The sequence below is a fragment of the Merops nubicus genome, unplaced genomic scaffold (assembly GCF_000691845.1).
Source record: "Merops nubicus isolate BGI_N331 unplaced genomic scaffold, ASM69184v1 scaffold387, whole genome shotgun sequence".
Taxonomy (NCBI): Eukaryota; Metazoa; Chordata; class Aves; order Coraciiformes; family Meropidae; genus Merops; species Merops nubicus.
Window position 1 is genome coordinate 38,862 of NW_008618697.1, and position 26,864 is coordinate 65,725.

At 44.8% G+C, this 26,864-nt stretch overlaps 1 protein-coding gene across 1 annotated transcript in view; it reads left to right on the forward strand.

Annotated features, from left to right (window-relative positions):
• TENM4 (teneurin transmembrane protein 4) overlaps window positions 1-26,864 on the forward strand; it is a gene marked incomplete at its 5' end in the record, with an annotated part of 81,733 nt that overhangs the window by 33,289 nt on the left and 21,580 nt on the right. Inside the window, 4 exons of the mRNA XM_008943546.1 lie at window positions 1,553-1,707; window positions 5,696-6,573; window positions 16,804-16,976; window positions 21,860-22,095. Of these exons, the coding sequence (XP_008941794.1) occupies window positions 1,553-1,707; window positions 5,696-6,573; window positions 16,804-16,976; window positions 21,860-22,095 (1,442 nt within the window). The remainder of the gene's footprint in view (window positions 1-1,552; window positions 1,708-5,695; window positions 6,574-16,803; window positions 16,977-21,859; window positions 22,096-26,864) is intronic.

Consider the following 26,864-nt stretch of genomic DNA (forward strand, 5'->3'; position numbering starts at 1 on the left):
GCACCATGAAATCCTCTGATGGCAGATGCAGAGAATAACCAGCTTGGGATAAAGAGGATTAAGGGAGGTTGTGCTAAAATAACAAATACTTGAGAAATGATGCTCAGAGGGAAGTGAAATGGCACATATCTGCAGGTGAGGAAACGAGAATCAGCAGCCTCTAACTGTTGTCCTCAAACCCACTGACAGGTATTTGTCTACAAAGGAGTTTTGGACAGTGAAATGAATCCTTTAGAGGTCAGAAACAGATGAAATACTCTAGATTAGTAGGATTAACCTAGGAAAAACCCTTCCACATTTGTCCATCTGGAATCTGATTGACCTGATGGATCTTTTGCAGCTTTTTTCATCACCAGTTCTGAAAGATTCACTGATGTAATATTTTCAAGTGTAAAGTTTTCAAGTTTAATATTCACACCATGAGCAACAACACCATGTTCTGAACATGAAAAAGATACAGTTCTTAGACCATCTTTCTCTTTCAGCAGTTTACCAAATGCCATGCCCTTTTCCTGAAGTGAGCAGGGCTTTCTAAACTGCATCATGTGGCTGGTGGGTTGACCCTAGTTGGATGCCAGGTACTCACCAAAGCTGTTCTACCACTCTCCTCCTCAGCTGGACAGGGGAGAAAAAATATAATGAAAAGCTCATGGGTTGAATAGGTCAGGGAGATCACTCACCAGCTGCCATCTTTGGCAAACCAAATTTGACTGGGAGAGATTAACTGATCACCAATCAAATCAGAGTAGGGTAGTGAGAATGAAAACCAAATCGTAAGAACACCTTCTCCCTATCCCTCCCTTCTGAGGCTCAGCTTTACTCCTGATTTTCTCTACCTCCTCCCCTCCAGCAGCACAGGGGGACAGGGAGTGGGGGTTACAGTTCGTTCATCACTCATTGTCTCTGCTGCTTCTTCCTTCTCAGAGGAATCCTCACACTCTTCCCCTGCTCTGCTCTGGTGTCCTTCCCAGGAGAGACAGTCCTCCATCAACTTTTCCAGCATGAGTCATTCCCATGGGCTGCAGTTCTTCAGTAACTGCTGCACTGTGGGTCCTTTCCACAGGGTTCAGTCCTTCAGGAGCAGACTGCTCCAGTGTGTGTCCCCCACAAGGTCACAAGTCCTGCCAGCAACCTGCTCCAGTGTGAGCTTTCCTCTCTGTGGGTCCAGAGGTCCTGCTGGGAGCCTGTTCCAGTGTGAGCTTCCTATGGAGTCACAGCATCCTTCAGGTGCATCCACCTGCTCCAGCATGGGGTCCTTCACATGCTGCATGTGGGTATCTGCTGCACCACTGTGGACCTCCATGGGCGTCAAGGGGACAGGCTGCCTCACCATGGTCTTCACAATGGGGTGTCAGGGGAATCTCTGCTCCAGCATCTGGAGCACCTCCTCCCCCTCCTTCTTCACTGACCTTGGTGTCTGCAGGGCTGTTTCCTCTCACATAGCCAGTGGCCTTACTCTTTCATGAGCTTCAAACCAGACACCATCTTTTATACATCTCATAATGGTCAGGTTGCTGTTACCTTCTGACTATATTGCTTGTTTCCTCCTCAGGCATCACTGTGGACAAGTTTGGGCTGATTTACTTTGTGGATGGCACTATGATCAGGCGAATTGATCAGAATGGAATCATCTCAACAGTATTGGGTTCCAATGACTTGACATCTGCTCGGCCTCTGAGCTGTGACTCTGTCATGGACATTTCACAGGTAAGATGATGGTTTGGTTGGGTTCTACAGAATAGAAGCCTTCACCATCTCTGCATGTCTGTGTGCCTCATAGAATTGTTTTGGTTGAAAGAGACCTTTCAGAACATCAAGTCCAACTTTTAAACCAGAACTACCAGGTGCCCATTAACCCATGTCCCTCCACACCACATCTCCACAGCTTTGAAACACTTCCAGGGATGGGGACTCCACCACTCCCCCGGGCAGCCTGGGCCAGCCCTGGACAACCCTTTCCTTTAAGAAATTTTTCCTAATGGGCAACATTTTTCCAACACAAATTCTTGACACACCAGGACTCATTAGGCTCATTGCTCAAGAAACTAGTTGCTTTAAACTAAAATTACCAGACTACCACACTCATTTTAATAGGGCTCTATGCCATGCTCTGTTACAACAACTTAGCTAAGCATGGGGTTTTTTTCTTTGCTTCCCCCCATCCTAATTTGGCCCAACACAGTTTTAGACCTGAATCAAATTAACGTCTAGGAAATACTGATTGGAAGCTGTGGTGCCAAAATTAGCAACAGCAGGAAAACAAGACTTCTTGAATTGCATCAGATTGCAAATTGGTTGCAGCTACCATCATGCTGGGCTTTTAACTCCTGCTGTTTAAAGGTGGAGAGTTTTAAAAAAAAAAGGAAAAAAAAAAAGAAGAGAGAGAAAAAAATCTCAGTTTGATGGTTGCTTTACTTCTGGATGGTGCAGAAGAGAAATCTGTTAAAGCCCAGTACTTGATTTTGTGGGGCACTGGCCAACCTATCAAATTGTGCCAGTTTAGAGATAGAGTCCTTTGAAACCTTTGAGCCACTTGTTTGCCTGGCTACAGGAATGTTGCCCTCTCCTATGAAAATATAGATGGTAGCTGGAGGGCTAAGTGCTATTTTTCAGCCACAATAGGTGTCGATGGGGTTTCCTTTTTGTAACTACCTAGATAATTTCCGTGCTCCCATATGGAATCTGTTCTTCTTGGTTTTCCCTCTAATTTGAGAAGATTATTCTTGTTTCTTTACAACTGCTTCCCACTGTCCTCAATTTATGAACAAGCTGAAATTATGAGTTTAAAAGCTCTCACGCCTTCTATATAATCAAATTTTGCTGGTTAAAGGCCATCTTATAGCATGCTTCTCATCTTACAGGCTCAGATTTTTCCTTTATCTGAATTTCAGAGGCAATTACCACAAGACCATTGTGGATTTAGGCTTTAAAAATCATTTTCTCCCAGGTTATGTGGCTTGTACATATACCAATGTCATATTTAAGTATTTCCAAGATGAGCAAAAATGTATTAGCTGAAGACTCTTTCCTTTCACAAAATAACAGGAGCCTTTTTTAGATTAACCTGTGCTGTGGTGAGCAGATTAACTGGTGCTATTCTGGCCAAACACACCACAGACAAGTTTAGTTTTAAAAAAATAAAGAAAAAAAAAAAGAAAAAAAAAAAAAAAAAACATAAATCAAGCAAAGAAAAACTCAGCTTGGGAAGTAGCTTTTCATCATTTACTGTGGCTAGAAGGATCTTTTCTGTCAGGTCCCTGAGGCTTCCTGAAACATGAGGACATGAAATATTTAGCTGCCAATGTTGACAAGGAATGGTTTTTAAGGAATTGAAAATTCCCTTGTTGGTTCAGAATAAACTCTGCTCTTGATGCTAACTCAAGGCTGTGGAGCTTAAAGACCACTGGAAGGGCTGGAAGTATGCATTATTAAAGAGAAAACCACAGGCTATAATGTTTGACTACAGGAAGGGTTAAAATAGGCCAGGAGCTGAGAAAAGGAAGGAGATTTTGCAAACAGAGAGCCAGAGCAGACAGAGCTCAGCACACTGCTTAGACATGAAAATAAGCTTCACAAGCCCAGCCATTAGAATGTACAATGAGCTAAACACCTTGCATCTGATGCTCTTTAAAAAAAAAAAAAAAAAAAAAAGTTGAATCAGGTTTTAAACACGAATAGAAGCATCAAAAGTAAAGCATGGCTGTGGCAAAGATGTTCAGCATCAAAGATGCTTTAAAAATGGGAATCTCCTGTGTGCCTCTGGATCTTACCTGGTTTCTTCATGTTCTTCGTTTTAAATAAAATTAGTGAGAGATGGTTTGCTAGGCTTGACCCTGCTGGCATCTACACCTCAACCTTCCAATAGATGTCTACCTTATACCTGCAAAATATCCCCCCAGACTTAGTCACCTCAGACAAGTGACAAGAAGCAATAACTGGGATGGCTAGTGGGAAAGGAAGGTTTGAGAGACAGAAACAGAGATGCCCTGGAACTGCACAGCCTTCAGTGTGCCCAGATCCCAGAACTCTCCATCACAGCACATCCTTCTGTTGGGTACAGAGAAAAAAAACATGAGTTCAGGGAGAAAGGCACAAAGTGGCCAGCTTCTCTGTTCACCACTACATAAACAAGTCCATCTGCTCTAACCTAGAGTTCCCTGGCTGACTGAAAAGGAGTATACAGCCAGAACAGCTCCCTTTCTATCTGCTTGGAACTCTAATTAAAAGCCTGGCTGGAGATGACCAAGAGCATTCTTTGCATTTTTTTTTTGTTTCAAATCACCCTTCACACCTCTACTGTGGGGAAGATGCACCATTAGGAAAACATTTAAGCATTGGTTGGTTCCCATCAGCACAACATTGACTTTTTGTTTTTAATATATACACCAGAAGTAAAATTGAAAAATGCATACCTTACAGTTCTTTAGGGAAAAAAAAAATTAAATTACCCTGAGTTCTTTTGGTAAATGTTTCTTAGATTTGGCAACTCAGGGAGTAGCTTCATTTGAAAAGACAAAGTATTGCAGAAGTAGAGCTAGGAAGCGACCTTCTAGTTCTCACTCACTCGTGGTATCACCAGTCACTTTTTCAGTTTATTTGCATATATGGGTTATCAGTGTAGAACTGTGGTGTGTCACTATTACTTGAACCCATTCTCCCATTATTCTAAAAAAAAAATGTGAAAACCACTGTGGAGACACAAGTATTTTTCATTATTGAGGCAGCATCTTGAATACTGGGTTCAGTTTTGAGCCCCTCACTATAAGAAAGACATTAAGGTGCTGGAGCACATCTAAAGAAGGGTGACAAAGCTGGTGCAGGGTCTAGAGCACGAGTCTTATGAGGGGCAGCTGCGGGAATTGAGGTATTTTTAGCCTGGAGAAAAGGAGACTCAGGGGAGACCTTCTGGCTCTCTACAGCTACCTGACAAGAGGTTGTTTTGAGGTGGGGCTCAGTTAGGTAGGTTAGTGGTTGGACTCGATGATCTTAAAGGTCTTTTCCAACTGAATCAATTCTATAATTCTATGATATTATTCCGTGAGTTGAAATTGCCTAAATTTCTTGTGTATTGCTACTTTGCATTTTTGCAGCATCAAGCAGAAAATAAGTGATTATAAGTCAGATATACACACATGCTGATACAGCTGCTAGTTTTGGGTCTTTCCCTCCTTGTCATTTACCCAGAGGAACTCGGCCACTTCCCTGGGAATTCCTTTAGTAAAAGGATCATTTTTTTGTTTGACTGATTTCCTAACACTTCACACAACAAACTTCCCAGTCCTGGGTCTTTGCTATCCCATTCAAGCTCCATCAATTCCAAAAAGCATGGGACTGTTTAATGAGGGGAAATTCCCCTTGGATCTTTGGATCTTCTTGCTTAGTCCTGCATTCCCTAGATGCACCTTCCTACAGCCCCTGACACCTCACATCAAGGTGGAGATGCAGAGATAAGCCATGGTGCAGAGCAAGAGCTGAGGAGGGTGGTCACTACGAGTGTGACACGTGTCACATAAGCTGCTGTGGGTGTCCACATGTGTCTACCTCATGTGGCTGAGAGCTAAGCACCATCACTACCAGAGCTGCGTCCTCTGTGGCCACCATACCAAGCAGCATCTTCACTGTGATCAATTTATAGCAATCATAGTGAAAAAAAGGCCTTGCTATAATCATTTCCTTGTGCTGTTTTACCACGAAGGTTCGTCTGGAATGGCCCACGGACCTGGCCGTCAATCCAATGGATAACTCGCTGTACGTCCTCGACAATAACGTCGTGCTACAGATATCTGAGAACCACCAAGTGCGCATCGTGGCGGGGAGGCCCATGCATTGCCAGGTGCCAGGCATGGATCACTTTCTCCTTAGCAAGGTGGCCATTCACGCCACACTGGAGTCTGCCACCGCCTTGGCCGTCTCCCACAACGGGGTCCTCTACATCGCCGAGACCGACGAGAAGAAGATCAACCGCATCAGGCAGGTCACCACCAACGGGGAGATTTCACTCGTTGCCGGGGCACCCAGCAGCTGTGACTGCAAGAACGACGCCAACTGTGACTGCTTCTCGGGGGACGATGGGTACGCCAAGGACGCCAAGCTCAACGCGCCCTCCTCCCTGGCGGCGTGCGCGGACGGGGAGCTCTACGTCGCTGACCTGGGAAATATCCGCATCCGCTTCATCCGGAAAAACAAACCGTTCCTCAACACCCAAAACCTCTACGAGTTGTCCTCACCCATAGACCAGGAGCTCTACTTGTTTGACACCAGTGGTAAGCACCTTTACACGCAGAGCCTTACCACTGGAGATTATCTTTACAATTTTACTTATTCCGGAGATGGAGACATAACCCTGATCACTGACAATAATGGCAACTTAGTCAATATCCGAAGAGATTCCACGGGGATGCCCCTCTGGCTGGTGGTGCCTGATGGCCAAGTCTACTGGGTGACGATTGGTACCAACAGCGCACTCAAGAGCGTAACAACACAGGGGCATGAAGTGGCCATGATGACATACCATGGCAACTCTGGTCTCCTTGCCACTAAAAGCAACGAAAATGGTTGGACAACGTTTTATGAGTAAGTATGTTACGAATATTGTGCTGCTGACTTCATTCTGTGTTCTCTGAACCGTGAAAGGTGGATAGAATTTCATTCCTGGACAATGTCATTGTCCAAATGAAATGGCCAGAACAGAGATTATTAGATCTCATTCAAACACTTCACAGTAGAATTAAGTGCATTAGAGTTTGAATAAACTCCCTCTACCATTTCAAGAGCCAGACAGAGTTTCTGCTGAGTTTTCTAACTCAGCTAAGTAATTTGGGCACCTGGTTCTCCTTAGCTTTAGGTTTAGTGATTTAGGTTGTATGTCAGAGAATTTTGCTTGGCTTTGAAAGTGTTGGAAATGTGGAAGTTCCATCAGATCCTCTTTTTTTTTTTTTTTTTCCTGCAGCTTTTCACCTACTTCCTCTGCTGTAGTGTCCTTTTTTTGAGCTTGTTTGAAAAGGCTGATGTAGAATGACAACTGGCAATAATTAATGACAGCTTACTCAGAAAATGATGCTGTAATTAATGACTACTTAGTTTCTATTGTTGTAACTGGCCTCACTAGGCTTTAAAAAAAGTCTAAGATCTATTCAAGACCTTCCCTGCCCCAAAGAGCTTTTTGAGCAGGAGATAGACAGGATGCATTGAAAACAAAAAAAGAAACAGTGATTGGAAGGTTTTTGCTTCTTTTTTGCATTACTGTTCACAATTCCCTGCTCATAAATACCATGAAAACACCACATTTCTGCTATCAAACAGGAGGAAGACAGATAAGTGAATGAAGGACATCTAGAAGGGTGGTCTGAAAATTCATCCTGCTGTGGAGAACCCTTTCCTTTCTCTCTTCCTTAGTTTCATTTTTATTTTCAAGTCTAGCCTCTTTGAAATGCTCCTTTTAGTGCATAATTTCCCATATGGTTTGAACGGTCACATGGAATTTTTCAGCTACCATAATAGACCCATTGTGAGAGTCAAATTTGGCTAGACTAGACAGTCCTCAAGATTACAAAGAAAAATAAAAGGTAAAAAAAAAAGGAGACTCAGGAAAGGAAAGCTGGCTAAACCCACATACTCTTGTGTTAGGCATGCAGTTGCTTTGGTTCTTTCTTTAAAATGTTCCAGGCCCAGTTTCAAATTTCTTTGCTTAATGCTCAGTATTACTGCTTCTGCCTCAAAAAGAACTGTTGGAAATTCTGTGATGAATCTTTTGAAAGATTGTTTGCATTCCTTCAATGTTCTGCTTACAATTACTACAGCAATATTGCTCAGTGAATCAATGTTAATACCCTTCCAACTCTTACACTGAATTTCTTGAGGGAGGCTTTAGGGAGGAAAGATAGGGCGTTTTTCTCTACAGGAGTAGAAGCCTGCTATATTCTCAGGACCATTGTGCTAAATCAAGGAGGTATTTTCTTTTTTTGCAAAGAACCCAATAGTTCCTGTGCTTGAAAACAGATGTAGCCATGGACAGCGAAGCAAACTAAACATTACAGCTAATAATGGTCAGATTTATACCCCAAACATAATCTTTTATTTAGAAGTGTGACTGAAAATATAAGGGAGATAAAATGAGACAGAAGCTAAAATACAACTTACTCTGTGGATGTATTTATAACAGTGATCCATTATTTCCCTGTGATTCTCGCTATCCAACAGAATAGGGCGGTTGTGAAAGTCATCATTCTGGCCCCTTTATGCACTTCAGAAGAGTCATAAGAAAGCTTTTTAGAGTGAAATGGAAGACAGTATTCTCCAGTGGTTAGACTATGGAAGTCTTGACTAGAGCAAGTCAGCACGATATGATAGCACACCACCACTGAAAACAGAACTGGGAATGTGTCTTCAGAGATATTTCACCCAAACCTGTGATCAGTTATCTCTATTTAACTGTCCCTGACAGATTCTGATGCAACTTTATAGAACTACAGGGTAAAAGTCTCTATCTGAATTAGTTACCTCAGCCTCCCTTTATAGGCAATGAAGAGAACCAGGCACTTTCGAGGTGAGTTTCTAATGAGTTAAGTTGGGTCTTTCTCTCTGTAAAGACAGTCTAGAATGATTAGCTCAGGTAAAGATGCAGGTGTTTACACTGCAGATGTCTACAGTTTGGTCAGATGGATCCTATCAAAATCCAAAGAAGGGCAACGATGCAGTTGAAGGGTCTAGAGCACAAGTCTTAGGAGGAGCAGCTGAGAGAACTGGGGTTGTAGCCTGAAGAAAAGGAGGCTCAGTCTATCAGTCTGAATCCTCCTTGCTTGAATCAGAGACTGTCATTCTTCATCCTACCCTACCCTATCTGATTCTATCCTAACCTGTCCACTAGGGACTTGGAAAGCAGATTATCTGGTCTTCTTCCAGGTTGTGAAAAGTACATATCAAATGCCTCAAGATGTTGATCTGTGATAGCTCTCAAAAGGCAATCAGACATAGGGTACCAGCCAACGGGATTGTTCAGGTGGATTGGCAGGCATTAATTCTACCCACGTTTCGCATGCATAATCTGGGAAAAATATAAAATCATAACTGATAAAATGAGTAAATTAATAGATACTTAGATTCCTTGATAAAGTAGGTTTTATTTAAACAAAATACATTCTTGCACAGTCTATTGACAGGTTACACTTATAAACAGGCCACATCTAAATGACTGGGCTGAGCATTGACTCTAGAGCTCATAGTGAGAAAAGCATCAAGTCAATCAGTGTCATCCTCAGCACTGAACTTGGCAGTGCTGGATTAACACTTGGACTTGGTGATCTTAAAGGTCTTTTCCAACCTAAATGATTCTATGATTCTATAATTTCCTGGCAAATTTTTCTTAACTTGCCGTTTGTCTGGACAAACAAACTTAATTTATTTACCCCTCCCACTGTACTTGTAGTGGGTTGTAGAAAACTGGTTTTCTTTCTGATTTTTTTCATAATACAACATTGATGAGACTGATACTGTCAGTTTTGATGTTTGCAGTTTATGAAGGACAGTGAAAATTGAAGGCTGTGCAGAAAAACAAAAGTGCATTGTGGGGAGAAAGTGTCTTATGCTGGAGAACAAGGAAGACTTGATCTATTTATCTTAACATGAAGAAGACTTGGAATTGTCTAGATCACAGAATGCCAGCACAAACCTATCATCTACAGAGGGACACTTCATCTAGCAGAGAAAGGCTCAAGAAGGGTATGGGGCTGGAAAATAAAACTAGAGACATTCAAGTTGACAGGAAGGTATGGTTTTTGAAGGCTGAGATTACCTAACCAGCAGAGCAATGTGAAGCAATATTTTCTCCATTCCTTGGTATCTTAGGTCATGACTCTGGATGCCTTTCTTGGGGTAGATTTGCACCACACAGAAGATTTGTGTGACTGAAACAGAAATGGCAGGGATAAGAGAAAGAGAGGAGAGGAGAGGAGAGGAGAGGAGAGGAGAGGAGAGGAGAGGAGAGGAGGATGCATTGCCTCAGTACTGGAGGTCCGTCTCCAGGGCATACCAAGGACTGGAGCTGGGCTGGTAGATTGGCTCCTCATATCTGTATGGGAAGGAGCCAGGTGCTGTCTTCAGACGGTGGCAGACTTGCTTACAACACTTGCAGCTCTTCCTTTCACACATCCTACACCAAAGCCTGCTGTAACAATCCTGCTCTGCTGGGTTTAGCTCTGAGTAAGGTTCAGTATATAATGGTGTGCAGTTTCTCCTTCCTTTGAGAATAAAACTTCGCTCCCTGCAGTAATTAGCCAGTTCCCAAAGGCCTATCTAGGACTTCTATGAGGGTTTTAGCATGATGTAGACTTTCTCTGCTTCTGCAGAGGGCTTGACATTCGCTGTCAATTAACACAGTGCAGCTCAGCTTGTCCAGTAACTGGACTAAAGACTTGCCTTCCCGTTAAACCTGTGGCAGTGATAATCAGCAGCCAAGGAAGCTGATCTGCAAACTGTGCCAGGGGAAGAGCTTCTAGTTGTTCAACTCCTCAAGTCAAAGACAAAGGATGCTGTGTGACTGCTCACTTCTTTGTTGTTGCTGCTTTTTCACTTGACCTGAAAAAAAATTGCTACCAGCCTTTACAAAGTTTCTTATGGGTTGCTGTTTACTTCAGAATCCGGAAATTCTTACTAATGTATTTGTTTAAATCAAGAATGTGGCAATTATCTTGAGTGGCTCATTGAGATGGTATCACTGTATGTTAATTAAATTTCCCTCTGAGCCAAAGTCAAACCCTCTATGCATTATTTAGCCCAGATGAGGCTCTTTCACTTAGGTCCTTTGTGTGCCCAATTAGTTTTGAAGGTCACCTCCTCCCATACAGAATGAAACACTTACACATCACTGCAGCCAAGCCCAGAAATTCAAAACCTATTCATGGGCTGCCCAAGAAGTGGCTCACAGCTGCCTGGAGGACAAAGGGTCTGGTGGAGCCAGATCTGCAGATAGGCAGTAAAGGGAGCTTTGACCCAGAATGTAGGATGCTGTTTTACAGAGGACCAAACTTTGCCAAACCTCACACACTGTAATGGGTGGAAGGTAGGAGCCAGCTGGACTGAACATGCAGAAGGACCTTGGATGGCTTCCCAGTGACCCTCAGGACTCAGCAGAGACCCCCAGCACCAGCAGCGTTTAATGGCCCAGTGCCCTGGTCTGGCCAACTGGGGTACCAGAACTGGGCATCATGGTCAGCATCACCCCCATGGTGAAATGCAGACTCAGTCTGCCTTGTAGTCGGTGCAAAGGCTTTGTAATTTCTTCTTTCTTAGTCAGAAAAAGAGATAAATAACACTTATTACCTTTAGAGGAGCAGCCACCTCTTGACTCAGAGAAAAGCCAGCTTACTGCATTAATAACATCCCTTTATCTCCTGATGATATCTCAGGTCATACACTGAGTTTTATGGGATTTGGTGATGTCCTTGGTTTAAAATAGTTCAAATGAGGGTCTCTTTCTGCTCCTAGAGCAGACTGGAGTATAAGAAACACCTGTGGCTTTTGCTCTCCCTCCTCTTCCAGCAAGATTTTTTTGCCCCACAATTTCTTCATGTTAAAATAATTAGATGTTCATCATCGTTCTGAAGATGTTACAGTGAAACTCTGCTAAGTGCCATGATAAAATAGTGTTTCTCCAGTACTCTCACTAAATTGTGAGGTCATGTTTTGAGCCATTGGCCTGGCCTGAAAAGAATGTCTGATGTCAGAGTTTAATTGAGCACCAAGGGAATTATGAGTATCATAAAAAGGAGAGGGAAAGATTTCTTCCTCTTCTCGTCTGGAGAATCAGAAAATTCTGCAGCCAGTGGCTGCAACCTGGCCTTGTGTCATTAGGGAGAGGACTTGCCTTCATGCATATTTGAGCAGTATTGGTTTGTCTGTTATAGATTTATTTTTAACATTGTGTTTAATGTTGTTTGGAAAATTGTGAAAAGGAGAGCTTGTTCAGAGGCGGAGGGTGCGTGTCCGTGTCGCTGCACGCAAAATAAACTTTGGAAAGTACATTAGGACACTTTGGCACTAAATGCCACATTATTATAGTGAATTTTTTCCAATCTATTTGACTTGTAGTTTTAAAAGGCTGATGAAATGTGAAAAAGCTGGAATGAGGAAACCCAGAGACTCGGGCGAGGAATTGATTTCTGAATAGACGGTACTTAGGATGCTCTCTTTAATTCCCAAGGCCCGAGTCTCTACACAACAGTAATGTGATAAATGAAAGCTCTGAATGTTTACAAGCTAACAATTAGGCCTCATAAGCACCAAATACCATTTTAATTCTGTGCATTGAACCTTAGCTAAATACATTTCCAATTGGGAATGGATGGCAACGACTTCCTTTGCTGGCCTAGTAATTGTCAGCGTAATTGGTAGCAGCGAGTCTCTGCAGCAGGTTTGGATGGGAGGCAGCAGCTCTGTTAGCAGGTGATGGATTCATTGCTCAGAGTGGCTGCTGCGTGAGCTCCTGTGTGTCGGTATTTCCTTCATTCTGCTGCTGTCAGAGCATTTGGAGAACACAGGAGTCTTAGGCTGTGATGAAAACTTGCCCACCCCTAAATCCCGAGACTGTGGAAACAAGCCTAGGCAGCTTAGCTGCAAAATGAGGTGACTAGGAGAGATTTATCTTACTGCAAATACCAGGGCACGCCTGCAGCTACATCAGAGCCTTCCTCTCCAAGCTGAGGACGTGCCCTGGAAGTGCCTTTTTAGGACTGAAAGCAGAGGTGGAAGGAACCAACTCATTTAACTCGTTAAGCACATTATCTCTTTGGGATGTGGAAGCCTTCAAGCTGATACATCCTAGGAGACTGGGGGTAGGTAATAGATGATACCAGGTATGTGTCGTGTCATCTAAATCGAGGGAAAAGAGAAAAATGCTCCAGTCCTGGGCAAAACAGAGAAGGAATGGCTTTGCCAAGAGGAAAACACTGTGTGTGTCCATGCTAACTAGCTTCCCACACCTCCTTTTGCATTGCCACTGCAGTGCTGAAAGGAGGTTTTTTTTCTGGGCATGAGTGTTTTACACTTCATCTGCCACCAATTAAAAATAATAATAAAAATGGGAACGGTCTAATTGTGCTACCTTCTCACATTTCTCCCTTTGTAAGGCATGACCTCCTTGCAGCTGCAAATAGGTGAGCTGTCACCCTGGCAGCAAGTGCTTGGAAAGTGTCTGCCTTGCTGCTGGGCAGACGTGCAGCAGCTCTTGTAAATGCACAAAACACAGATGGTCCAGGTTACTTCTGATGGAGGCTAATGGGATGACTAAGGAGGTGCCAAAACTCTAATATACACATGGAGACATCTTAAACCAATTCCAGCACACCATTCCAGACTCTTCTGGCCCCAAATGAGCCTTCCTTCTCAGGACCCTAAGTCCCAAATGGAACCCCTTTCTCTTCGTGAAGTTCTTCCCCATAGCCTGAGTTTTCTACAGCTGTAAAACTGTACCTGTAAAGTCTGCATATTGTATTTACTCATTCCGACTTGAAATGAAAAATGTGTGCAGAGAGATCTAGGCACCATCATACTCTTTCAGGATCTTTTTTTCATGCTGTTCTAACCCATTTTGACGGGCAGAGGTTTCTGGCATATTTTCTCCTTTGAAAATATTGCATATTTGCCCAGCAAACCATTAAACCATGTCCCCAAGTGCCTCATCTACACATTTCTTGAACCCCTCCAAGGCTGGGGACTCCAGCACTGCCCTGAACAGCCTGGGCCAATGCCATAGAGAAACATAAATAAATCCCTTACAGCTGCTAATACCACCAAGTCAGAGGTGCCAAATTCAGTTTCATCTTCCTTAAATTTTGGAGCATTTGAGATCTGAGTCTGCCCTTATGTTTCAAACTGGTTTATATATGGGATTATTGATGTCATGGTAGAAGGAATTTGTTATTACACAATGCACCTTTAGCAATAACAAAGTTTTCTCTGCTCAAGGGAGAGACTAATGTCCCTTGTGCATTGTCTCAGCATATGGGCTAAAGATAACGCCTGTGACATTTTCAGTTTAACACTTGCATATTGTTTTAGGAGGAGATGTGGAGATGATTGTGCAGAGAGCACAATCAAAGCACATATCACCATTCCAGTGCAAACAGGACAGCCACAAACACGGACCAAAGCAGAGCACTTTAGCTCTGGCTCTTGCAAGGAGGTTCAGTTGAGATCCAAGCTGTGTGCTGATAGCTGCTTGGAAAAGCTTCAGCTGGCTTCTGCCAAACTCCTACAATACAGTCCTGAATTCATCTCTTTCTTTTTTTTTTTTTTTTCCTTCCTTTTTTTTTTTTCCATTTCACAAGTGGCTGATGGATCACCAAGATCTTGGAGTGAAATGGCAAAGCTGCTCCCTCCTCCCTGTGTGGATAATGCCATGACTGATGGGCTGCCACGGTGAAGGCTAAATGCTTTCCTCTACCTTCCCACCTCCCCTTCTGATCAGTGGGCAAGAAAAGCCTCACATGATGGTGTCTCCAAATCCAAGGGCTGGAGAGACTTCAGTGAGCTCACCCACTTAGTCACTATACAATGAATATTAAACTTGGGGAAAAATCACCTTTTCAGCCTGCCTTTCCTCACACTAAGTCACTGCCAGTCTATCAGCAAAGGCAACGTACCAGCACTGTGTACAAAGCTGGAAAAAAGAGAATGGATGAGGAGATGATTGATTTCATTTTCTGTACAGTGCAGAGCCAGGCCAGTGGCTGCACCTTGGTCTCTCATGGATTGCACTTTAAGAGTACTTTCTTTCTCTTTTCTTTTTCTTTTCTTTTCTTTTTCTTTCCTTTCCTTTCCTTTTCTTTTCTTTTCTTTTTTTTTTTCTTTTCTTTTCTTTTCTTTTCTTTTCTTTTCTTTTCTTTTCTTTTCTTTTCTTTTCTTTTCTTTTCTTTTCTTTTCTTTTCTTTTCTTTTCTTTTCTTTTCCCTCTCCTCTCTTTTTTGTTTGGTTTGGATTTTTTTTGTTATTAGATGGTGACTGTTTTATTCTCCAGCTCAGAGTATTCCTGAAGAGGAGGGGATCAAGACTTCCTCCACCATCTGCTTCCTCTGAGGTCTGATCAGCTGTATCCAGACCCTCTCTAACTTGTTTCTCACCTGTTCTTAAAAGCGTTGAGCAGTGGGGTTTCCAAAGCTCCATCTCTTCTTCTGGTTGGAGCAACAATGGGCCTGAAAAACGTCCTCCAGCTTCTGACCTGAATCTTCCTTGTTTCCGTTCAAGCTGATTGTTTTTTGTGACATTGTCAGTAGACATGACAAACAACTATATTCTAATGCTTTTCAGAATAACTGTTGTCAGGGTGGCATCTTCCCACTTCCTTGTTTCCCTTCTTCTAAAATAACTCTTTTTATTTGGCTTTGCCTCTTAGGTCATGTTTTCTAAGCTTGTTAGCCATCATGTACAATTCACATTACTATACCAGCCTGAGGAGTGGTTCCCTTCACTGGACACCATGCTACAGCAGAGACTTACCTCTTGCTAGTGCAGAATGAGTCCTCCCTGCTCACCCTGAAAAAAAAGTTTTAAAAAAAGCAAAGTTAACCTGCTCATTAACTTTGCATCTCCAAGTAATATGTTTTCTTGATATGATCTTTTTATATATAAAAAGGTTATATATATTTTTTATATTAAAAGGCTTGTATCTTCTGGTGATATAGAAATCATTTTTAAATTAATGGGCAGGACATGAAAGAAGTCAGACATTTATCACTGACTGCTTTTGCTGGATTTTTTCTACTGTTTCTCCCTAATTATTTAAATATCCCAGCAGCACTCCAGAGGCAAGCCAGGAGAGCTGCCTGCTGCTCTCCATTTCAGTCTACAGTAGCCTCACTGCAAAGGTCCCTTGCCAACCCTCTGCCCTTAGCCCAGTCTGTGGCCCAAGGGCATCCTTTTTGCAGTGCCACAAATGGGAGGCAGGATGGTGTGTTTGCTCTGTTGACTCAGGAGGCCTCTAGGTGCAGGTGTCTGCTTCTCCTTTTTATTGAAAAATAACCCCCCAGCTTGTTCACTGCTGTGGGACCCGCGTGTACGTAGCTTATTTCATCTGGGTCCTGGCGCACAGGTGCCCACATCACAGAAACTTTCCCAGATGGTGCTTCTATTGACTCACTCGTTGGAAAAGCCAAGGACACAGCAGGGGTGACAAGTGGACTGCTTTTTTACACTTTTAAATCAGTCCTTCCAGATGGTCCTAGGAACAGTAAAAGGGGTCTCAGCTGTGCTCAGAGCTCTACGCCGTGTCCACAAAGGACAGTTCTCCATCTGATGTGGCCAATGTGGCAGATCCTTGCTGCTAACTTAACATTAGCTTTTAAAATAAGATAATAATAAAAACAGAACCAAAAAAAGAGGGGAAAAAAACGTTGTTGAAAAGCTCAGGACACAACCAGACAAAACTGTTGGTGGCCTTCAGAAACTCCTAGTTCTGCTAGACAAAGTGCACAGGCCAGTGCTTTTCCTTAAGTCACAGTACACTGGGTGGGAAGTAAAGTCACTGTTGTAAGCAAGAAGCATAGTGCAGGTGATAAGTACCAAAAAAACACTGTCAAAATACAGGCGAATAATAATTTAGCCATTTTCTCTTCTTTGCTTGATTTTCTTCAGCTAAAAGCTGTGATTTTCTTCTCATGAAGCCAAAGAAGTCAAGACAGTCTGACAGAGACAATGTTGTTCTCTGGGAGAAATTTGGGTCAAGACTTCAAAAGCTGATCTCTGCTTTATGGGATGACTCCTGTATCCCACTCCTCTGTTGATGCTGTTGAGTTCACTCCATCCTCCCTTTCAGGTACGACAGCTTTGGCCGCCTGACCAACGTGACCTTCCCCACTGGCCAAGTGAGCAGCTTCCGCAGCGACACCGACAGCTCCGTGCACGTCCAGGTGGAAACCTCCAGCAAGGATGATGTTACAATAACAACTAATTTATCAGCATCGGGAGCCTTCTACACCCTGCTCCAAGGTGAGTTGGGCCACTGTCCCTGTCCCTCTCCCAGCCAAGCTGCACACAATGGATTCTCCATCAGAAATACAGCCATCATCTCAATAATCCCAGCATCAAAAATCACCTCAGTGCCCCAGAGAGCTCCCCACATGCTGGTACAGATGCACACTCACACCTACTTAGCTACATTCCCTAATGCTGCAGTTGCTCTGCAGCTATTTTCTGCTTCGTTCTCAGCTCATCCCCTTGCCGTGGAGTCCTCATGCAGCACAGTCCTCCATCATCATTACCATTATTGTTATAACAAAAAGGGTTGCATAAATCTAGCTGCACCTCCAGCCGACCCCTTTGCTTCATTCTCTTAATGGCTTCCAACTTAACAGTTACTTTCTTCCTAGAACAGGCTCCCAGCTGGTTGCTGGAGAGCTCTCTGATTCTTTGTTCACTGGCTCCTCAAACATTCACGAGGAATCATCCATAAAAATGACCATCCCTGTCCCCAAAAGGTCTGCACTTAAGATAAAGGACTGGTGTGGAGAGTCACAAAGGAGAAAGGAGTGGTGGGCAGCCAGGGTAGGACTGATGGGACTAGTTTTTGGCTGTTGGAAGTGAGCACAGTTCTGCCGGTGATGGTAGGGTGGAAGTGGAGGACTGATGAGGTGGAGGAAAAGGTGATGAAGTGGGAAAGGAAAGAGGAATAAATAGCAGGTGAGCACTGTGCTGACGTACTGGTAGTGAGAGAAGCTGTGTGCACAAACCATGCCAACCTGGATCTCCAAGATCTGAAGGCTGAAGCCTCCTTAGGGTCAGGAGGCGACATCACTCCTGTTCCATGGGGCTTGGAGAAAGTAAAAGGACCATCAGACTCTGCTTCCTTCACTCCCAGCTCTCATTCAGTCATGGTCTGTGCCTGATGGCTATGGGGTGTCAAACATGATTTCCCCTTGTGAGGAACAAAGTGCTCCAAGTGAGACCAATGTCTTCCAGCATCACACTTGTTCCCACACTCTGGGACACACATTTGCCTCCTGCTCCCTATAACAGCAAGCTTTCTTAAAAGAAAGTGCCTGCTCTGCCTGAACACAGCTTTTCCTGCCTTCAGAGAGGGTGGCTCTGGGATGGTGCCAGCTCCTTCAAGCTCCCCTCACTGTTCCTGTTAGGGAACACAATCACTTTCTTATTCTTTACTTCAGCTTGAAAAGCAGTTCCAACCTACCCTGCCCCATCCCATCCACTTCCATTAAGACATCTGGCAACTGCACAGACACGAGGTTGGCTTCACCTCAAGAGCCTAATTAAGCAATAGAGCCCACTGTTGGGGGCCCTTCAGTGGGATAATTGGCTGTGATGTGATTTATACACCCAGAGCTGAAGGCACAGTTACATAACAGTGCCATGGTCAATTATCTCATTGTCCTGTCCTCCAGCACAGGGGCACTCTTGATATTAAAGACATCCACTGTTACAAATAGCATAACCATCTTCAGAAGTACAAAATTGCAAAACTGCTTGAATCTGAAGAAATGCACTTATCTTAAGATGAAGATCTGGATAAGATCTGGATTAAGACCAGGTTGGATGGGGCCTTGTACAACTGGTCTAGTGGGAGGTGACCCTGCCTATGGCAGGGGTGTTGGAACTAGATAATCTTTAAGGTCCCTTCTAACCCAAACCTTCCTATGATTCTATGAGGTGGCCTCAATGTGCTGAGGATGGCTTTCTCACAAGAATTCAGGACCATGAATTCCCAAACTGAGGTGACTATTTATTCATGCCAGCACTGGTGAAACTGAAACAAGGGCCACTGACGTTGCCCAGGGATGTCTTGAGCACAGCTGAAATGTAAGTTGCCTTCCAAGTGCTTCTCCAGCGGATGGGGCTGGAGCCGTTCTCAAGGTCTGTGGGTGTCGTGCCTGCTCCGTTGTGGTTCAGGAAAATGCACATTGCAGATTCCCTCTGCATGACAGGTGCTTATGCATTGTCCTTCTGGACTCACAGCTCTGGCCAGCTTCCCAAAATCCTTAGTGAACCTTTCAGGAAACCTGGATCACACTATGAACAGGTGAGAACTGAGAAAGCATTTTCAGAAGGTTATGGATTCCTTTAGGGTGGATTTAGGAACTACTACAGCTAACAGGCACCTCAGCACCTCTGTAGGATTTTGTCCTCTAGACTAATGACAAAGTGAGCATCTTTTTGAGACCAAAACAGGGCAATTGTGCCCTACAGCTAAAGCAGCATAAAATGCAGCATCTAACAGCCCCTTGAGAAATATCTTCCAAAGCCAGAGAAGAGTCTTCTCTTGGGAAAATGCTGAAAGCAGAGGATTTATATTCCCCACACTGTACCACGCCGCTGGTGACAATCCACCATAACCCCTCTGTGGTGCCGATGTCACACAAAGAGAACATCACATGTCCAGTGAATTCCACAGAGACCTTCAGGCTTTCTCCTGCTTCCTGGTGAAGGATGAAGGGGAGAAGAATATATTAGTTGTGTAGAGGTATTTCACTGATTTGATTTAAAGCACATCTGCTGCCACTTTCTCACCAAACCATGCATCTAAGAACAACAGTGTGAAGCTGACTGTCCTCACCATTTGCAGAGTTAAGCGTGAAGTGGGTTTGATCCTGCTGGAGTCTGTGTCAAAAGACCATCAACTCAGTGGTACAGCTAAAATCTTTGGTGCTACACTGTGGATCACTGCTGTATGTTTATGGGGGCAAAATCCAGTGCCACTGCAGTTTCAGACCATCCTACTGTGTAGAGTAGGTTGAGTTATGGTCCTACTGAGATCAGTGTGGCAAGACTCCAGCTGGCTACAGCAGGAACAGGGTCACAATAAAAAAGACCAAGTGGTGTCCAGTTTCCTTTCCTAATTATACCAAACTGAGCTCTTTGCTGATCTTTTTCATCCAGACAAGAGATAAGAATTTTGCTGTGTTCTCACTTCATGCTGAACAACTAGTGAACAAAACCCAGTGTGCCTCAGAATGGAAAAACAATTGACATGTATTTTTAATGTTTTTTTTTATTCACTATTAGGTATTTGTGGCAGGCTGGGAGACAGAAATTGTAATGTTTTCCAGCTTTTGAGGAGCTTCAGTTAAGGCAGTCTTTGTATAATGTGGTTTAGAGCCATTCTGCTCTGAGTAACTTCCATGCTTTCTTACTCTTCATGAGCTCCTCTCTGCAGAGAGCAATGCCAGCTGGAGACTCAAAGGACAGGGTTTCAGCCTGCTTGGTTCCTGAAGGATGTGGAAGGGATATGGTTCTTCTCTTCCACTCCTCAACTCCCAAATTCTGGCCTCAAAATCTGCTGATCTGTCAGGATCTAGTGGAGGCCAGATGTGCAGAGACGTGTGGGAGCTTAGTGTCTCTTCTTTCTCTCCAGACGTAAGGACTTTGGTTGCCTCCTGAAAGCTTTCCCAAGTGAAAGGGTTTGGCTGTTGCTTGGGGAACTGTTTAGCATTAGCTTGTTGTGCAATTTCCTGTCACTTGTGAGATGGTGAATAAGCTGAGGAAAGTAGGTGGCCCCATTTTTTCATGTATTGTAGTGAAATTGGGATCTTTAGGATATAAAAGCGTGGAAAGTTCTTTTAAATCACAGCCAGGCTGTGATTTAAAACAAGCATCTGACCACGCAGTGTTTTAGAGGAAGAGGTTTGAGCCTGTGCCCTTTGCTAGGGTGTCACACGTCTCTTCCACTCATGCCTTTTTTAACCTGGGTGAGACTTTTCTGCAACAATGTGGGGTGCAGAACCTCATCAGAATGAAAAAGAGGTTGCCCATCTTTTCTTTCACTGATGGAACCAATGTTTTCCTCACTGTGTGTGGGACAGGTGAGTGAGAGAGTGTGTTTAGTATTTTATAGTTAATTTTATTAATATCTTTATCAATTATATGGATGAGGGGATCAAGTGCACCCTCAGTAAGTTCACAGGCAACACCAAATTCAGTGGGAGTGTTGATCTGCTTGAGGGTCAGGAGGCTCTGCAGAAGGATCTGGACAGGGTGGATGGATGGACCGAGCTCAATTGGATGAGGTTCAATGAAGCCAAGTGCCTGGTCCTGCACTTGGGTCACAGCAACCCCAGGCAATGCCACAGGCCTGGGGAGGAGTGGCTGGAAACTGCCTGGCAGAAAAAGACCTGGGGGTGTTGATGGACAGCTTTCTGAACATTAGCCAGCAGTGTGCCCAGGTGGCCAAGAAGGCCACCAGCATCCTGGCCTGGATCAGAACTGGTGTGGCCAGCATGAGCAGGGAGGTGGTTGCGCCACTGGTGCGACTGCACCTTGAGTCCTGTGTCCAGTTTTGGGCACCACAGGATAAGCAGGACATTGAGATGCTGGAGCAGGTCCAGAGAAGGGCAACGAAGCTGGTGAAGGGTCTGGGGAACATGGCTTCTGAGGAGCTGAGCGACTTAGGATTGTTCATCCTGGAGGAGGCTGAGGGGAGACCTCCCTGCTCTCTACAACTACGTGAATGGAGGTTGGAGTGAGGTGGGGTTTGGTCTCTTCTCCCAAGTAACCAGTGATAGGGTGAGAGGAAATGGACTCAAGTTGTGCCAGGGGAGGTTTTGATTGGCTATTAGGAAGAATCTCTTCATTGAAAGAGTGGTGAGGCCTTGGTGCAGGCTGCCCACGGCAGTGCTGGAGTCCCCAGCCCTGGAGGGGTGCAAAAAACATGTGGACATGTGGGTGTGGCACTTGGGGACATGGTTTAAAGGTCACGGTAGTGTTGGGTGATGGCTGGACTTGATGAGGTCTTTTCCAACCGCAGTGATTCTATGACTTGGTTAAAAGCATCAGAAATGCAGATGAAGGCTCAATAAGGGAGCCAGTGAAAGCTGGAGCTGTATCACTGGGGTGTGATCTGAAAAGATCTCTTCTGCCTTCAGACCAAGTCCGGAACAGCTACTACATCGGTGCTGACGGCTCGCTCAGGCTGATGCTCGCTAACGGCATGGAGGTGGCCCTGCAGACCGAGCCACACCTGCTGGCTGGCACCGTCAACCCCACGGTGGGGAAGAGGAATGTCACCCTGCCCATCGACAACGGCCTCAACCTGGTGGAGTGGAGGCAGAGGAAGGAGCAAGCGAGAGGACAGGTCACCGTCTTCGGACGTCGGCTGAGGGTAAGTGAGAAGCATGAGCAGTTTTGCACTCCCCATCTCATCAGTCCCCAGTCTCCTGACAGAAAGGGACAGGGCTCATTTGTCTTGCTGCAGTAGGGATGAGGCTGCAGGACAGAGAACTACCTGTTCATCCTCAGTGACACAACCTTTATGACTTGAGTATATCCTTCAGCCTCCCTAAGTGCTGACGTTCTCTTAGCCATCGCGGGCAGCATTGCTGATTTGCCTGCGAGTCCTCTGCATCACTGGGGACGTGTGACCTCCCATCAGACACTGCAGGTTTGACCAGCCTGTCAGGCTGTTGAAGCGAGCAAGGGACAATCATAGCTGTCAAATACTGCACCAATTAATACAGATATTTGCAAACTCTGCTGCTGGCATTAATAAACTTGAGCACTAAAAAGCTTTGTGAAGATAAGACAGTCTGGAAGGGTTGTTGTTCAGCCTGGAGAAGAGAAGGCTCTGAGGAGACCTTATTTCAGCCTTCCGATACTTAACAGGGGCCTACAGGGAAGGTGGAGAGGGACTCTTTGTCAGGGAGTGTGGTAATAGGATGGGATGGTTAACATGGTCAAGGGATGATGGTATTAAACTAAAAGAGGATAGATTTAGATGAGATGTTAGGAGGAAATTCTTCGCTGTGAAGATGGTGAGACACTGGAACAGGTCGCCCAGAGAAATTGTGGCTCCCCCATCCCTGGAAGCATTTGAGGTCATGTTGGGTGGCACTTTGAGCAGTCTTGTCTAATGGGAGGTGTCCCTGCCCATGGCAAAGGGGTTGGAACTAGGTGGTCTTTAAGATCCCTTGCAACCCAAACCATTCTATGATTCTGTGATCATTGTTCACTGGGCAGCCTCAGAAAAATCTGTAGATTCCTGAAACTTGCTAATCCGTTGAACCTGTTGAAGAGCTGGGCTCTCAGGACATCGCAATTGCCATTGTTCCTCAAGTGAAGTGCTGCCAACAGCTCCAGCCTGGTGGTGCTCCCTCCTCCAGGCGAGCAGGGGCCTCTCTGTGCTTGAGACCGACGTGTTTTAAAAACATTGTTCTGCACAATGAACCACAGGCTTGTCAGGGCTGTTAAAGATCTTGCCCAACAAGCCTGTAATTCCTCTGCTAACTGCTGGCAAGGCTGGTGACTTGTAAGAGCAAGTCCTGTGCAATCACCCTGTACCTTGCTGTTTTTTTCCCCCCAATTCCTGGGAAGCTGCTCAGCGCCTGACAGATTCAGACCCTCTGAGAAATAAGCTTAGTGCATTGCAATGCCACCACAGCACAAGGGCTGCAGCTATTTATTCACACTGAAGCCCTGCAGTAAATATTAATGCTCTGATTTCAGTATATGTGTTTTGCAGCCCTTGCTCTTCACCTCTCCCTGTTCCCTGCAGCGTGACCCCCGACACCTTACTGTGATGTCTCCTGTCTCTCCTAGCTCACACTTGTCAAGTATTGCTCTTCACTCTCCCCATCCCAGCCTCTGTTCTCTTCCCTTTGCATCAATAGCCTCATATTTTGTTATTAAGAGAAAAACTGCAAGTGGGAGTGAAAGCTGAAGCTGCTCCTTCAGCGAGAACTGTTGTCTAGCTGCAGATCCATTGCCATTACCCTTCTTGTTTGCTTTGTTTGGGGTTTTTTATTTTCTTTTAATAACCAACAAAATTACCAGACAGGTCTTTTACTGAAAGGAGAGAGCCTCCTCAAATCTGCAGCTGTGTCACAGCTATTTGATGTTCAAAGCAGTTGCTACTCATTTAGCTGCAGCTCAGCTGCCCCTGTCAGTTTTATCTTACAAAATTTTCACAGTGGATTCAAGCACTGAATGTGTCTTTGTTTTATATTGTACTGCAGTTGGAAAAACACTTGCAAAATGAGTTTTCAGGGTGGTTACTTGTGTCCCTATAAATCTGCCAGCATTTATTCACATTTTGAGCCTATCAGGGCCCTTCCAGTGAAGCAGAAGAACATCTGACACGGCTGAAGAATTCAGTTATGGCTCTGTTCAGGGGTTCAAAGTAGCTGAGGGTGTACAAGACATTTTAAGCTGCCTGCCTGTACCTGCATGGCAGCATCTGAACCCCTAAGACACAAACCTGCAAGGTGCTAATTGCCTCCCTGGGGATTGCCCAGTGTTTAACATATTCTCTGTGTCGTGTTCTCCCCTTCCCTCGTACCAGTAATTGCTGCTTTCCCTGGCAAGGGAGAAGCTTAGAGAAGTTCAGTTCAACATGGTTTTGTTCATTTTGGGAAATGTTATCATTTTCTGCCATATGTGAGTAAATCCCTATTTTCCCTCCCCCCTCACTGCTCACATGAGTCAGCAGCAAAGACATGGTGCTCTGTGGGGAAAGACCATGCCCAAAGGGGCTGCAGCATCACTCCCTGAAGCTTTGAGATGAGGGGAACAGGATCTGGTCACTGTAAAAGTGCGAGTTCCCCTAAAACCAACATCCTTTCTGGTGCCATCACATGGATCCACATTTGAAGAATCATGGCACTTCCTCCCATGGTTGCAGGGTGTTTTTGGGGACTGACGACTTGCTGCCATGAGCTCAACCAGCTCCCAGCATGATCAGGCCAGGGAAATAATACAATGCACATGTTTCTTTATTGCAGGGATAAGGCACAGGTCAGGGACCTTCTGCAGATATGGAGGGGAGGGGGCCAGTCCTGATGTCTTTTGCCCAGTCTCATCAATGGTGGCCTGGCTCTGCACTTGGCCAGGCAGCAGTAAAGCAGCACAAATGATTATAGCAGCCCCTTTCCCTTCCCCTACCTCACACACCCCATGGAAAGTTGGGATGCTCTGATCCACCCGCCCAGCAGTGAGATATCTCTGCAGATTGGCTGGCTACAAATTCAACCTATCACTAGCCAACAGCAACACAGAGCCCATCTGCAGTGAGAGCATTAGGTAAACTCTGCTCCAAGGAACAGAGCTCCTTCCTTTCCTTTTTTTTTCAACAAACTTGAGGTTTTCAATAAAGAGGGATGTAAAATAATCTCTGACAGCAGAGCAAATAGGACAGCCAAAAGAGAGGGAGCTGCTGGCGCAGCTCTTGTATTTATTTAACCATGGAAACTCCTGTTGTTGCTTTGTTTTTCGCAAGACCTTGGCACCAAGTTAATGGTGGCATCAAGACGTAGTGTCCCAGACGCTCCCCAGAACTGACAAGGCCAGAGAGGTCTCTTGGGATCTGCTGCTAACCATTCCTGGTGTGTCTAACAAGGACAGTCCGGCATCATCTCCACGATTTCTGCAAGATGTCGAGGTCTGGAGGTGTCCACCCCAATGGTTTTAGCAGTTCACAGGGGGAGTTGCTTTGTAGGCAGCTATTTATCACATGGATGTTGTTTGCTCCTGGAGAAGTATTGTTTGCCCTCCTTTGCTGAAGGTTGACAGAGTGTTTTCATAAGAAATCTTCCCTTTTTGCACTCTTGTCTCTCCCAGGGAGATCAATGCATGTTGTTTAATTATAATTTAAGCTAAAGGAGCTCTGTAGGAAGCATTGGAGAAATCAGAGATAGGAGCGTCTTGATGCTCTTGCTTTCCCAGAGCAAGCTGAGGGAACAAGTAAAGGACTGGAACATGAGTTTGGAGTTAAATTTAGTGTATCACACATTATAGAGGGGACATCAAACATGCTGTGAACTGTGGATTGAAATTGATCCTGTGCTGATTACAAGCCTCACCAAAAGCTCTGAGGGGCAAAAGCTTTTTGCAGAAGCCTTTCAGACCCCATTCCAGGATAAGGACTCCAGGATGTAGGATGACACCTTATTTAACTGCTCACCATAAAATACAGTTATTGGACTGAACCTGCAGTGCTTCTGCAGAAAATTCACTTCTGTTCAGCCTGGAGAAGAGAAGGGTCCAGGGAGACCTTATAACAGCCTTCCAGTACTGAAAGGGTGTCTACCAGAAACCTGGAGAGGGACTTTTTAGAAGGACTTGTAAAGGGTAGGGGGTAGGACAAGGGGTAGTGTCTTTAAACAGAAAGAGGGTAGATTCAGATTAGATGTAAGGAAGAAGTTCTTCACTGTGAGGGTGCTGAGGCACTAGAACGGGTTGTCCAGGGAAGTTGTGGCTGCCCTATCACTGGAAGTGTTGAAGACTAAGTCGGATGGGGCTTTGAGCAACCTGCTCTAGAGGGAGGTGTCCCTGCCCATGGCAGGGGGTTGGAACTAGGTGATCCTTAATGTTCCTTCCAACCCAAACCATCTTATGATTCTATGATTCAAGGTATGTCATTGAACAAGGATGAAGAAAACTCAGTCCCTGTTCAGAGGCTATCTGTCAGGGTAGGATTCACTTTTCCCATCACCTTGAGGGGTGGCTGTTGGCATTGCAGCAGTTCTCAGAGAGAAGAGGGATTATACTGAGAGAAATAAAGAAAACAAACCATAAAAAAGAAAAAAGGAAAAAAAAAAAAAAGGGAAAAAGAAAAAAGAGAGACTGGTTCCAACTAGTCCCACATAATTTGCTTGCAAGAGCATAGGGAGTGTGGAATGACTTGGGGCACCAGTCATGGGATGCAGAGATTTGGACTGAGCTTAAGAGCCATCCTGGGACATGTTTGGTCTTTCCAGCTCAGTGAAAGGCACTGCTGCTGGCACATGGATCAGGGAGGCCACTTCCAGCCTTGATTACCACCCAGCCCTGCCAGAGCTCTTTCCAGCTCTCTTGGCAGAGGCCAGCAGCAGAAACTGCAGCTGCCAGGCTGGAGCTGCTCTGTGAATAGATGGAAGGCAGAGATACTATTCCTTCCTG